The 14,885-nt window shown below is 39.0% G+C and overlaps 1 protein-coding gene across 2 annotated transcripts in view; it reads right to left on the bottom strand.

Annotated features, from left to right (window-relative positions):
* Positions 1 to 14,885, bottom strand: part of LOC140735411 (lysosomal dipeptide transporter MFSD1-like) — a 53,904-nt gene that overhangs the window by 17,916 nt on the left and 21,103 nt on the right. For both annotated transcript variants that reach the window (XM_073060449.1, XM_073060448.1), the window contains 7 exons: positions 10,912 to 11,021; positions 9,387 to 9,442; positions 8,525 to 8,668; positions 5,572 to 5,730; positions 2,047 to 2,162; positions 1,717 to 1,817; positions 1,253 to 1,364 (listed from right to left, as the gene is read on the bottom strand). In XM_073060449.1, coding sequence (XP_072916550.1) covers positions 1,253 to 1,364; positions 1,717 to 1,817; positions 2,047 to 2,162; positions 5,572 to 5,730; positions 8,525 to 8,668; positions 9,387 to 9,442; positions 10,912 to 10,997 — 774 coding nt within the window. In that variant the 5' untranslated portion in view covers positions 10,998 to 11,021. The remainder of the gene's footprint in view (positions 1 to 1,252; positions 1,365 to 1,716; positions 1,818 to 2,046; positions 2,163 to 5,571; positions 5,731 to 8,524; positions 8,669 to 9,386; positions 9,443 to 10,911; positions 11,022 to 14,885) is intronic.

The raw sequence follows: 14,885 nt of genomic DNA, 5'->3' as shown, positions 1-14,885 counted from the left end.
AGCTGCAATCATTTCAATGTACAATAATCAAAAGAACAAAAGATAAAGTTAACTGTACACGCTAGTGTGAAGCCAGTGGTTTCACGGGCCTGAACTGTGATAATGCCCATTGTTTTCTAGATATGGTATGACATTAACAAGAAAGTTAAGAAAGTCTGTTCTCTATAAGTAAACAATGATAATAGTTGATTGAATGTGATAAGCAATGATAAGGGATGATAAAATATGTAAACCAAATTTGTATTACTCAGCAAATAAACACAGAATTATTTTATGGTATAGGAACAGGAAATATTGCTAGAGGGACAGGGGATGTAACTTGGATTCTTCTGCTATCTGTTTGCTTCATATTTTACTGAAACCCACACTTTAAAATTCAGCCTGTGTGTTGCCTTTAAGGCATTTGTTTAGTTTATTATATTTTCGCTTTAGTAATTCGTTTGTTATCGTTTTCTAGTTAAAGTTAAGGTTGTTTAAAGTAAATTCGTTGTCTGTGATATATCGCGGCATGCGATGACGTCACACCCGGTTACGCCGCGTCTTGTGGGAAAATACCGGTTTGGAGAAACGGGAAGGAGGGGGCTTATATGTGTGCAAGATCAGCGTGAGGAAAGTTTTCTTTCTACGCACTAGAAACATCAGAGAAGCAATGCCGTAAGTTCATAAGATAATCGATATGTTGAATTAAAATGTTAACGCTGATTCTGTTAAAAGTAATGATGATTGATAAAGTTTATGTTTTTTGTTATTTAAAGAGTTGCGGATAGTTTGTGTTGAAGTGTATTTAAAGCCAGTCGATGGCGTAGGTAGATTCTGACTGTATGTTGCACTTTAATGTAATATAGTTGTTGTAGTTTTACTTTTGCAAGTATTTATGATGTAAATGTGATGTCAAGAAGGAAACAAATACTGTATATATTTTGTATTGTTTTATCAACAGTTTTCACCATATGTTAATGTGGAAGAGTGAACAGTAAACGGTTAATCTTACTGGGACCGCCTCATTGACTGGTTTATGCTTGGTGTTTAGTTCAGAGTTCTTTTACACCTGTGCGAGAACACTACAGCCTGAGTTCAATACAGTTAATATCCATGAAAAAGATGTTTGACGTTCCTGGTGATAACAATCTACCTTGCATTTAGAATAGGGGTTCCCAACCTGGGGTCCTTGGACCCTTTGTTCAATGGTATTGGTCTATGGCATAAAAGTGGTTGGGAACTCCCGAGTTAGAACAAAGCAGATGGTACTCACAATGAGGATTCCAGCTATGGGTAGTAGAAGCATCGAGGTATCGAACACAGCACCAGCGATGTAGGAGGCTTCCTGATGACTGTACCTAGAATACTTATCCTGAATGAACTTGCTGAAAAATAAGTGCCAAGATATAACAGATATAATTGCAATAGTCACCTGTATCTAGTTTTCTCATCACATGAATAATCCTGGAGACTGTCACAAAGAATTAATCAGAGATTCAAAATTACAACAGTATACAATGAGTGCTACCATATAAAAGACAAAGTGCCAACTTATGAGTGAAAAATCACTGCTGTTCTATTGTAGAGCATCTCAATTTTGAAAAATAAAGAGAGGTACAGTAGGTGTGAGAAATAAAGAGAAACTTGCAATGATTCTTTACAATTAAATAGCAAGATCAGACCATTTGGAAGATGGTATAAACACATTAGATGTTTAATACATTGAACTCTACTTACGTAGCATCAGCAATAAATGGAAAGAATCCACTATAAAAGAACATGATGGTAAGAACCAGCAGCCAGTAGTGGAGAGACAAATGACAAATATCCTTTAGCCTCTGGGGAGAAAGAACAAGAAGGTCAGAGAAGACCCTGTGGGGGAGCTGTAGTTAGATCCCACTCAGGCTAAATAATGTCGATATATCTTCTGGTACACATCTTCCAGAGGTCTACTTTAAGGACCACTGATTACTCACCAAAATAGCTGATTACTATAGATAGTTGTTCCATATCCAAAATCAGTAACTTTTTTCCAAAGTTAGATCCTGAGCCACTGAATCTACCCACCATTTTTTTGGATTCCTGCTGGTGGACAACATCAAGTCCCAGCTGTTTTGTCCCACTTCTATCCAGGATGCCAACGATGAGGGCTGAGACAAAGCCAAGAACACACAGCAAAGTTCCTGAGAAAATGAACCACAGGATACTCAGATTACTGCCAAAAATATACCAAAGCAGATAGAAATCTGAGGTGGTCCCACAAGTGGTACCCACTCTTGGGGTTCCACAATCAGCAGCTATTCGGCACGCCAAAAGCTTGGCCCAAGATTTCAGCTCGCATTCAGAAGCCTGGGATCTCGAGGAACTGGAGACGGGCGAATCATGTGTCGGTGTCTCCACAGGAGACCCATGTGTCATTGGGGAAGTCGGAACATCTGTTGTGTGCCTGGGGACCCGGGATCTTTGCGATCTTCAGGTACAGGGCTCAAGGGGTATGGTATTGATGTGGATAGAGAATTGGTTGGCAGACAGAAAGCAAAGAGTGGGAGTAAACAGGACCTTTTCAGAATGGCAGGCAGTGACTAGTGGGGTACCAGAAGGCTCAGTGCTGGGACCCCAGTAGTTTACAATATATGTTAATGATTTAGACGAGGGAATTAAATGCAGCATCTCCAAGTTTGCAGATGACACGAAGCTGGGCGGCGGTGTTAGCTGTGAGAAGGATGCTAAGAGGATGCAGGGTGACTTGGATAGGTTAGGTGAGTGGACAAATTCATGGCAGATGCAATTTAATGTGGATAAATGTGAGGTTATCCACTTTGGTTGCAAGAACAGGAAAACAGATTATTATCTGAATGGTGGCCGATTAGGAAAAGGGGAGGTGCAACAAGACCTGGGTGTCATTGTACACCAGTCATTGAAGGTGATCATGCAGGTACAGCAGGTGGTGAAAAAGGCAAATGGTATGTTGGCATTCATAGCAAAAGGATTTGAGTACAGGAGCAGGGAGGTTCTACTGCAGTTGTACAAAGCCTTGGTGAGACTGCACCTAGAGTATTGTGTGCAGTTTTGGTCCCCTAATCTGAGGAAAGACATTCTTGCCATAGAGGGAGTACAAAGGAGGTTCACCAGATTGATTCCTAGGATGGCAGGACTTTCATATGAAGAAAGACTGGATCGACTAGGCTTATACTTGCTGGAATTTAGACGATTGAAGGGGGGATCTTATTGAAAAGTATAAAATTCTAAAGGGATTGGACAGGCTAGATGCAGGAAGATTGTTTCCAATGTTGGGGAAGTCCAGAATGTGGGGTCACATTTTAAGGATAAAGGGGAAGCCTTTTAGGACTGAGATGAGGAAGAACTTCTTCACACAGAGAGTGGTGAATCTGTGGAATTCTCTGTCACAGGAAACAGTTGAGGCTGGTTCATTAGCTATATTTAAGAGGAAGTTAGATATGGCCCTTGTGGCTAAAGGGATCAGGGGGTATGGAGTGAAAGCAGGTACAGGGTTCTGAGTTGGATGATCAGCCATGATCATAATAAATGATGGTGCAGGCTCGAAGGGCCGAATGGCCTACTCCTGCACCTATTTTCTATGTTCCTATGTTTCTAAGAAAAGCGACATAATGGACTTTTAACATCATAAATCAGTGAATTGTTTGTTATGTCTCCCCGCTCATTGGAAAATGGAGTCACCTCTTTCTCCCTTATTAGGAGAGAGGGCCTGCAGCACGTCGAATAATCGAGTGAACAATGTAGTCTGTGGGGTAAGTGCAAGTCTGTGTCTTTGCTATTGCTTTGTTCACGCTTGAGTGCTGGTAGCAGACGTGCTTTATTTTTGCCGGTGGGGGAGGGGGATTGTTGTTCGCTGCCGCTTACGCACAGGAGGGAGGGGAGTTGGGGGGGACTTTGGGGTTATAACATTTAACTGTTATTCATTCTTGGGACACTCCTCTGTTTTTATGGATGGTTGTGAAGAAAAAGCATTTCAGGATGTATATTGTATACATTTCTCTGAAATTAAATTATAGCTTTGAACCTTGGAGGTGGCTGCCAGATCTGCTGCAGCCTCTTGCAATTGAACTCAGTGACTACGTTACTAGGTACACCGGTACACCTGCTCATTAATGCAAACATCTAATCAGTCAACTGTGTGGCAGCAACTCAGTGCTCAAATGTACGTGCATACATGTTGAAGAGGTTCCGTTGTTGGATCTGTGATGACGGGCACTCATAGATGTTGGATTAGCAAGTACTGTGGATGAGGCCTGGCGAGGCTGAGGGCTGGTAGCCCAACAGGTCATCTAGTTCCCAGAGGGGATAGGTCCTGGGATTGCATGTCCGTGATCTAACTGGGAATGATTCTTTTAGCACATAGAGATTCAATAAAATCAACCATCAAAGCTAACCAGGGGAAATATCACTGTAACACTACCCTTTCCATGAAGCTTGCTGATTGCCGAGCGGTGTGGAGGATTAAATCCCCCTATTAGATCCTAGACTAGTCACGGGACAATTTATGATGTCTAATTAACCTAAAAAATGCAACATCTTTGGGCTGTGGGGGGAAATCCACATGGAGTAGGTGCAAACTCTATATAGACAGCAGCGGGAATTGAACCGGGGCCGCCTGTACTGTAAAGTGTTATATGCTACCATTTCATAGTGGCTGTGATGAAGAGAGCAGAGAGTTAGGAATGGTTTGGCCAGAATTCATTGTCTACAATATCTGGGTGGCTAGGATCAGTAGAGGGACAGTTCGTAGCACCTTTCCCCTGACCAAGAGCTGCTGAGGCAGGGCGTGGGAGAGGAAGAATGGAGAGAACAAAGGAAAATTAAGGACAGGAATGATCTTGGCACTCTCTTCCCTCTGTTATAGTGGAAGCCCTGCAAATAGCTCCAAGCCATGATTTGTAATCTATTGACATCAGTGACAAGATCAGTAATTATTGTCAATTTCAGTTACCCTTGACATGGTGGTGGGTATGCCTTTTGGAATCACTGTAGCTCATGTGATTATAGGTATTATCTGTGGTTTTGAGGGCTATTAGCAATCAACTGAAGTCACACATAGACCAGTCCAGTTAAGTAGTTGCTGAGGGACATTAGTGACTCAGATGGTGTTTTACTTCAATATGATGACTTAATTCTATTTTCGACATTTTATTCCAAAATAGCTTTAAATAAATTAACTTAATTAAAATTGTAAAGCTTGGTATGGTGAGATTTAAACTAAATTCTTTGCAACAATCGTCCAGAAGACGCAAGTTTCAAATCATCCTGTTTACCAACCGCTGAAAATTGTGGCATTAATTCAATTCACTTACTAGTTATGTCAGAATAAGATTTATACCAACATCCAATTTAATTGTTAATCAGAAAATGAGTCACGGCATAGTTCTAGCATTATCTGGAAAGTTCAATTTGGTTAAAGCTAATTATGAAAATAACAGATTGCACTCATGTAGTATCTGTAACCAACATTTAATAATCTGATTTAATGTGGTGATAGTAGAGCACAAGACTGATTTCACTCCCTTTGTACAATTTTCAAGTCCATGCCTTCAAGTTCATCATATTCATCCGTACCTGCCCAAAGAGTCCACTGCAGCCCAAAACGTGATTCAAAAGATTGGGTGAATAAAAAGCTGAAGACACTGCCAAGATGAGAGAAGGCCACATTCAGCCCAAAGGCCAACGACAACTCCTTATCTTTGAACCAGAAAGCGATAATACACTCCTGAATAACTGAAAGAGTGGAAAAGAAGAGAATGTGAGTGACAAAATACACTGTTCTGTTCAGAGCTAAGGGATAAATGTTAAAATTGTTAAAATGTTAAATTGTAAAAATGTTAAAATGTTAAAATTGGGATGTAATGTTAAAATTGTACAAGGCATTGCTGAGGCCAAATTTGGAGTATTGTGTATGGTTCTGGTCACCGAATTATAGGAAAGATGTCACCAAAATAGAGAGAGTACAGAGAAGATTTACTAGAACGTTACCTGGGTTTCAGCACCTAAGTTACAGGGAAAGATTGAACAAGTTAGGTCTTTATTCTTTGGAGCATAGAAGGTTGAGGGGGGACTTGATAGAAGTATTTAAAATTATGAGGGGGATAGATAGAGTTGACAGGGATAGGTTTTTTCCATTGAGAGTAGGGGAGGTTCAAACAAGAGGACATGAGTTGAGAGTTCAGAGGCAAAAGTTTAGGGGTAACACGAGGGGGAACTTCTTTACTCAGTGAGTGGTAGCTGTGTGGAACGAGCTTCCAGTAGAAGTGGTAGAGGCAGGTTTGATTTTGGCATTTAAGAAAAATTTGGATAGGTATATGGACAGGAAAGGAATGGAGGGTTATGGGCTGAGTGCAGGTAGGTGGGACTAGGTGAGAGTAAGCATTCAGCACAGACTAGAGGGGCCGAGATGGCCTGTTTCCATGCTGTAATTGTTATATGGTTATAAAGGTAGATTTATTAGATCTGGCAGAATTAGCAGAAAAATTACCATTAAAAATTATTTTATGGGTATGAATGAAGGTTTGGCCAGAAAAGCCCTGAATTATAGTTCTTACAAGTGTGGTCGACTGGATTTTATGAACTTCTTCCTAGCTTCACAACTCCAGCCATCTTCTGAAGGACAATTAAAGGTAGGCAGTAAAAGCTGGCCTTACCAGCAATGCTAATGCCCACTAAAATGTATGAGACAACATGTATCTAAGGGTACTTAACATATATCTAAGGGTCTGTCATTGTATAAACAAATATTTCATTGAAGACTGGTAAAATTTCTAAAGACTGGAGATGGGCGAATGTCAGAAGGGTGACCACACTTACCCTGCTAACTACGGACTAGTAAGTTTCATGTGTATTGTAAGTAAGATGATGGAAACAATAATGAAGAATGAGATGAAAAGCAACTGATAAGAACAGGCATGTGAGCAGAAAGCCAGCATGGGTTTGGGGAGGGGTTTGAATTTAGAAGAATGCGGAGGGGGGGTGTAATCCTGTTGAAACCTTCCGAACGTTAAAAGGAGAGGATGTTTCCTATGGTGGGGGTATCCAGAACCAAAGGGCACAGCCTCTATGTTGAGGGGCGACCTTTTAGAACAGGTGGAATTTTGTTAGTGAGAGAGTAGTGAATCTATGTAATGCATTGCTACAGATTGCAGTGGAGGCCAAGTCCGTGGGTACATAAAAAGCAGAAGTTGATCATTTCCTGATCAATCAGGGCATCAAAGGATATGGCGAGGAGGCATGTATATGGGGTTGAGTGGGATATGGGATCAGACATGATGGAATGGCGGAGCAGCCTAGATGGGCTAAATGGCCTCATTCTGCTCCTTTGTCTCATGCTCTTATGGTACCCCACATCGGGTTAATAATCAAATCACAGGAGTTTGGCATTCAGGGCAAGGTGTACGAATGGGTGGGGTATTGGCTCAAAAACAGAAATCATTTTCTCCCCGAGAAGATGTTAAAAGTGAGTTCTGCAGCGATCAGTTTTGGGGCCATTACTGTTTTTAATTTACATTAATGGTTTGGAGAAGCACATAACAAATAAACTAGTAAAGTCTACTGATGACACAAAATTAGGGGGAGTGGCTGATAACATTCAGGCAGCAGAATCAATACAGTTAGATCTGAACAAATCCAGATGTGGGAAGATAAATGGCAGATGAAATTTAAGTAATGTTAAGTAAATGTAAAGTATTACATATAGGAAGTAGAAATATTAGACATAAATATACAGTGGGGGTCTTGAGTTAGAAAGTACACTGAATGAGAAGGATTTGGGGGTCCTGGTAGACTCATCACTATCAACGTTTAGACAGTGCACAGAAGTGATTAGGAAGGCTGATAGAATATTGGACTATATAATGCACTCAGTGGAGTTCAAGTCAAGAGACGTTCTTAAGCTGCATAATGCACTTGAGAGGCCACACCTTAAATACTGTGTACAGTTTTGGTTTCCATATTGCATGAGGCATGTGAAGGCACTGGAGCGAGTCCAGAGAAGGGCAACTAGACTCATTCCAGGTCTACAGTGTAAGATAGATTGAAAGAATTACATCTTTTTAGCCTAAGTATTCGTAGAATGAGAGGAGACTGATAGAAGTGTTCAAAATCATTAAGGATAAACATCAAGAAGCATTTCTTTACACAGCGAGTTGTAGACATGTAAAACCTAGTTGCGTAGTTGAGAATAATACCGAAGAGATTCTCAAATCTAAACTCGATAGTTACTTCAACACAATATCTGAATAGGAATTTGGCAAGCTTTTTTGGGCTGAATAGCCAGTTCTTGTCAAAAAGTTTCTGATGTTCTTGGATATGTACCAAAATCCAAGCTCTCATTTTTTTGAAAAAATTTATGTCACATCTTCATCCAGTCCTTCACGAACGAAGGGTAGAAATCACCTTGAAAAAAAAGTAATTTAGATGCTGGATGAAATGAATGAAGAATTTTAACTGTTTAGAAAATCTGTACTAAGCTACTGACCATTCCTTGTCAGTCTGTTAACAACAGATTGAAACTGGTACTTACGATGGAATGACCCACTGCTTGAGCCAGTGAGAATTTGGCCGATGATCATCAATGGCAGTAGGTAACTGGTGCCTTTGAAATGGGATCCCAAAGCAAAGGTAGCCGAGCCCAACATAATAATAAAGTAGGACAAGATGACTCCAACTACAGGGGAACACAAATAAAACTGTTTCAACAAAAGAATATCTCAGAAGATTTACTTCAACATTCAAGTTTCAAAAATTCAAAGTACATTTATTCTCAAAGAACGTATAAATTATACAACCTTGAGATTTGTTTGCTTATAGGTAGCCAGAAACCTGAAAGAACCCAATTATGCAAGCAACAGTTAAAAGCTACAATCTATCAACACATATTCCTGAACAGCTGGTTTCTTTTTTTTTGTGTGCTGGGAGATTATTTACTACTTATTAAAAAGCTTTTTCCTAAATCATTTTTAAAATGATGGTGGACCCTTATCTTGATCTCTGACCTAATTAGGAAAAAAATCATAATTTCTGTATCTATTTCAGCTGATGTTGTGCATTGCATCCAAAGTTCAGCTCCACTGAAGTCAATTAGCTCGTGGTTAGCAGCTGAAGAACCTGATGGTTCTCAATTATGTGTATAGAGTCATATCTCCTGCTTCGAATTTCTGATCATATTTATTAACTTAACCATGGTGTCTTAACCTGTACAATTTTATATAACATCTAATTCACTATGCAATTGATCAAACACGACATACAACTGCCAATGCACTAATGCAGGCAGCATTCAGATAAACAAGATGCTGTAAACATTCTGCAGAAGGTGCAGAAGGAGAGTAAATTACAAGGCTGAGGACATCTTTGTTTAAATTGATACTGTTCTTCATACTCACTGCAATTTCCCAGCTTGTCTGTGTAATACCCGGCCAGTATCACCACCACAGCGTTTCTAGAGGAGAGATGAAGTAATTAAATGAAAATGAATGATGAGGGCCTCAACTAAAATGTTAACAGTACATTTCTCACAATAGATGCAGCCGGAGCTGCTGAGCTCCTCCAGCATTGCTCCAGAATACAGCTTCCGTAGACTCTTGTGTCTTGTGTATCCAAGAACCTTGTGCCTTCTAAAGTATTAATACTGGAATGAATTCCTGCGCATCCTCCTTTCTATACCTTTGACAGAGGAGAACTATTTCCATCTTTGCAGTATGCCATAATTTAAATGCCTTACAATGGTATAATTTTTGTGCCAATTGAACACAAGGTGTCAATCTCAGATATACAATTGGATTCACTTAAAACTAGAGCTCCTTATTATAATGGTGGAAATTATGCCTTAGATAGTGGTTAAAATGGTTCACAACATATTCTTCCAGAAGATTCTACCAGTTTGAAAAAACATATAAGCATTACCAGCACAAAATGCACATGGACACTTACATGGATGGGAACGGTTCAGCGGGCTTTGAGCCAAAAATGGGAAGTGGTACTGGTTTAAATGGGCATGGACCAGACATGTCAAAGGACCTCTTTCCATGCTCCAATGCTCTATGACAACAGGGTATAGACTGTCCTTGTTGGAGAAGAAGACTAAAACAAATTGTGCTTATTTCTCTCCTCTAATTGCAAACAAATAATCATCTCTGTAAATTATAATTACATAGTAAATGCAGGTGAACACAAGTGAATCATGATAAACTTGGTGCCTTGCCTTTCCCATGAAGAACAAGCAAGAACAATACAAAGACAGATGGTCCAGAACATGGTGAATTGATTAGTGCAGCAGACAGAGAAGGCCAGGAAAGGAATATAAGGTTGCTGAGTATACACTGAATATTCCAGCCATTTAACTAACCACAAACAGATAATGGCACAGTAGTGTAGCAGTTTGCTTAATGCTACTACAGTGCCAGTGACCAGAGTTCAATTCCACCACGATCAGTAAGCAGTCCCTGTGACTCTGCAGGTTTCCTCTGGGTGCTCTGGTTTCCTCCCACAGTCCAAAGACATACTAGTTATAGTAAGTTAATTGGTCAAAACAGTGTAATTGAGTGGTGTTGGCTCATTGGGATGGAAGAATCAGTACCATGATGTATCTCCAACATAAAATAAAGATGTTTCAGAGAGAATGTGCAAGAAAAATATAGATTGAAAAATTATACTAACAAGAAATTCCACAAATATGGCCTTTACACAAAACCCCCTGTGGTGATAAATGGAATTCACTAGGATTACCATACTCCATTTCTGGTTTGACAAGACTATTGGTAACTAGACTAATTTAATGATGATTTTGAAAGTGAGCTGCTAGGAATAGGGGTCTGCATTGAAATTTATTTCCACGTTCAAAGCAAAGGAACAGAGTAAAAATGAAGAGGGCATTGTGGAAGTGTATATTCTGTTAAATATTATACATACGTCCATGCATAGGTAGCAAAGAGAAGGTTGAACTGCTCTGGGGTCATTCCCAATCCTTCCACACAACCTGTTGTCCCATTAGTCATGGTAGAATTAAAACAAGTGATATTCTGGAAAGACACAGGTCACAACACAGTCAGGCAGAGACAACAGATAGAAATTTATCCAATAACCTTAAAATTTTCATAACTGTGCAACTTATCCATTGAGGATTTGTGACCAGTGTCAATACATCATCATTAAATCTTCAAGCTCATTGTCTTCACTTACACAATATCAGTTGTAAATTTACCAGCATCAAACCAAAAGAAATAAATGAAATCGTTAAAAGGCACTAAAGGTCAGAAGACAAACTGACATTAAGTTGACAATAAATGGGAAAGGCAAAGGCTATTTGATAATGTGAATAGTTTTCTTTGTAACTTTTTGCTTCTAATATTGGGTTTTTAAATTGCAATACAAATCAGTAAATTTTCTGATAGTTGTTGACAAAGATGCGACCAAAGAGCTGCTCCCCAAAACAGTGTGGATTCTTCTCATTCTAGAAGTATCTAATGAGAACACCAATAAAAATAGCCGGAATCAATACTAGCCACTTTTTCTTCGATTACCCCACTAAACTGTTGACTATCAATCAAGAGGTAATGTGAAGCAGACTCCTCAAATTCAGATGTCCACAGAAATTCACTTGCATTTTGCATTTGCTCAACAATAGAATGCAAGTCATGGCACAAGCCAAAGTGCTAATAACAAAACAATCTCAATGAACACGAGTGTCAAACAAACTTGTTGATGCTTTTCTCAATATTTCTTGTTGCAATGTTTCACCTCAATTCCAATTAGCTTCCCACATGTGTGGACCAAACTTTTAGAATCAATGTGAAACCATTCAACCCATGGTGACTACATTTTTTTAGACCCAAGATCACCAAACCTCACAAATTGAACTATTGTATGGAGACTATGTTAGTGTTTGTACACATTCTTAAGTTCAGATCCCACACTTACAAGAAATGGGCCTTACAATTAACTTCTTCAAGAGATACTCTTATCTCAATTGTTATCTACTGTATTTCACTGTCCTTGGACAATAAAATTTTATAGTAAGGCCTTGGAAACTATAAAACTCTTCCAAACTTCAAAAGTTCCTATCAGCAAAACTAGGCATTGATGACAGAATAAACCCTCATCATTAAAGCTTTTTTTCACCCTTTGGTTTATTGAGGAAAGAAGTATTTGGAGATCAATAATTCAAACCCTGCATAAAACATGGGAGCACAGATCTCTGCTTCTGGGCTATTAGAACAGGAAATTCATGTTATGCAAAACCTAATTCCACAAAATCATCTGAATTGCATGTCAGGCTATGCAAATTAACACTAGCACCTTCTTGCAAGGAGTCCTTGTTATGAGGGCTACGCCTTTCTTGGCTGTTATTTAGTCCAGCTTGGAATACAGATGACCTTGGAATTAATTAAGAGTCAATCAGCAGGCTGTTTGGGGAGAGTGATGTCATTAGTTGTAGCTGCCAGCTTTCCTTTGGCTGGCCTTCTGACTTTGGGAGGGGGGAGGGGGGTGTCTTTTTCTGGGAGCTGTTTTGGGATGTTAGCCAAATCTGTTGCTTGCTTACCCTATTTCAAGGCTTATTGTTTGGTTTTAATGTTCATATTACTGGTTATTACTTTAATTTCTCTATTAAATAGTATTAATAATGGGTCATACTATTAACTTACTCAGTCTTAACATGAAAGGATTAAATCACCCTGTGAAGCAGAATAAGACTTCTGTCTATTTTAAAAACTTAAGCCCCCAATTATATTTTTACACGAAACACATGTATGTAAGTGTGATAACTTATGTCTTTTCAGTAGATGGAAAGGACTACATTTTTACTCCTCTTTCCAGGCTAAGTCTAGAGGAGTTTCGATTTTTATGGATCATACAGTTCCCTTTGTCCAACATAGTGTCTGATACTAATGAGCGTTTTGTCATTGTGTCAGGAAAATTAGATAATAAATTAATGGTATTTAACAATCTATATGTTCTGAATATAGATGATCCAGGATTTTTTGAGTGTTATTTTTCGTTTTTGCCAAATTTGAGCCTTTACTCATTGGTGATGGGAGGAGATTTCAATTGTTGGTTAGATCCAGTTTTAGATAGGTCATCCTTTAAAACAGTGACACTTTATAAATCAGCTTTGTTTATTCAATCTTTAATGAAATGCAATATCGGTGGTATATGATGTTTCTTACATCCACTAGATAAGGAGTATTCATTTTTTTCTCATGTCCATCATACGTATTCCAGGATTGATTTCTGTTTTATTGGTAGTCAAATGATTCCTTTAGTTTGATCTTGTGAATACAAAGAAATTGCTGTTTCAGATCATGTTCCAGTGCTTTCATCTTTAAGTCTTCCTGGTCTTCCTCAAATGAACAGACCTTGGCATTTTAATTTAATTTAATTATCTGACAAAGATTTTTTTAAATTTCTGGAGAGACAAATTATTCTTTTTTTTTGAAGAGAATACTTTGGAAGAGACTTCTAGTCTTATTAGATGGGATGCTTAAGGCTTTTATTAGAGGTCAAATTATTTCTTATACTGTAAGTGTCAAGTAAAAAAGCTAATAAAGAAAGAATTGAGTTAGCTAATCAGTTAAAACAATTGGATCAAAAATATGCCTTGGTTCCAGATCCTGCTTTATATAAAATGTGTGTTGAAATTCAAACTAAATATGATCTTCTTTTAACATATCCAATTGAAACTCAACTTTTAAAAGATAAAAGTCAATTTTATATCCATGGAGACATAACAGGTAAATCATTGGCTAAATAATTAAAAACCTTTATAGCTAAATGGCAAATTAAAGGAATTTGTAAAGCCAATGGTGATAGGAGCACTGATCATTTAGAAATAAACAATGTTTTTAAAGATTTTCATTCTAAACTTTATAGTTCTGACCCTCCCAAATATAACACTGTAATGAATAATTCTTAGATTAATTAAACATTCCTACATTTTCTGTTGATAACCAAAAACAATTGGATCAACCTGTTTCATATGAGGAAATTGCCAAGGCTGTACGTTCCTTCCAGTCGGGGAAGGCTCCGGGTATTGAAGCACTTTCTGCAGAATTTTGTAAAGCTTCTTCCTCACTGCTTATACCTCATTTATGTGTAGTTTTTTCAGACTCCTTTAAGTTGGGTAGGTTGCCACAATCTTTTTATGAAGCTTCTATTTCACTTATTCTCAAAAAGAATAAGAACCCAACCAAATGCTCTTCATACTGTAACAAAGGATGAACAACTCTGATGGGCAGAAGGGTGCAGAATCGCCCATGCCCCCCCTCCTTTTGGAGAATCGCAAATCACTACTATTTCGATGCTGTTATCAAGGAAGTAAGAGAGACAAAGGAAATCTGCCAGGGCAGTTGTTATTAATAACAGCTCATGAAAGAGAATGAGAGAGAGACACAGCTAAGGTGGAACGTCTCCTACTGACAAAAGCCATTGATTTACTGCTATTGTCTTGTGGAAAAGGATTGTTTACTTGGTACTGTTCTATTCATTGAAACCCCTCAGGGGGCAACCAGTGTGGGCTGGTTTGATGGGTTATATCATCCCAACCTGATTGACACCTGAGACCCCGTGAGTGGGGATAAAAGTGAGGTCTGGGGTAACACCCCTCAGACGCACCAGGAGAAACACTAGTGAGCATCAGAACCCCCACGAGACAGGGTGGGAGACCGGAGATCGAACGAAGGGTCGGTAAATTTTAACTCACAGTGTTTTGTAGCGAGACTGGTGGGGGCTTGTGTGTGTGTCCACCCTTGCCTGGGTGACGAGTCCACCACGGAAGAATGGTCTAGCTAAAGGGCGGAGGGGTCATACGTGAATGGCCACAACAACAACGCATTGACGGATCAAAATCGTAAAGGAAGGTTGGCAAGATAATAGCTGTTACTGTTCAT

This window comes from Hemitrygon akajei, chromosome 11 (genome assembly GCF_048418815.1).
Source record: "Hemitrygon akajei chromosome 11, sHemAka1.3, whole genome shotgun sequence".
NCBI lineage: Eukaryota > Metazoa > Chordata > Chondrichthyes > Myliobatiformes > Dasyatidae > Hemitrygon > Hemitrygon akajei.
The sequence above is the reverse complement of the archived record's forward strand: the minus strand, read 5'-3'. Positions and strand labels throughout refer to the sequence as shown.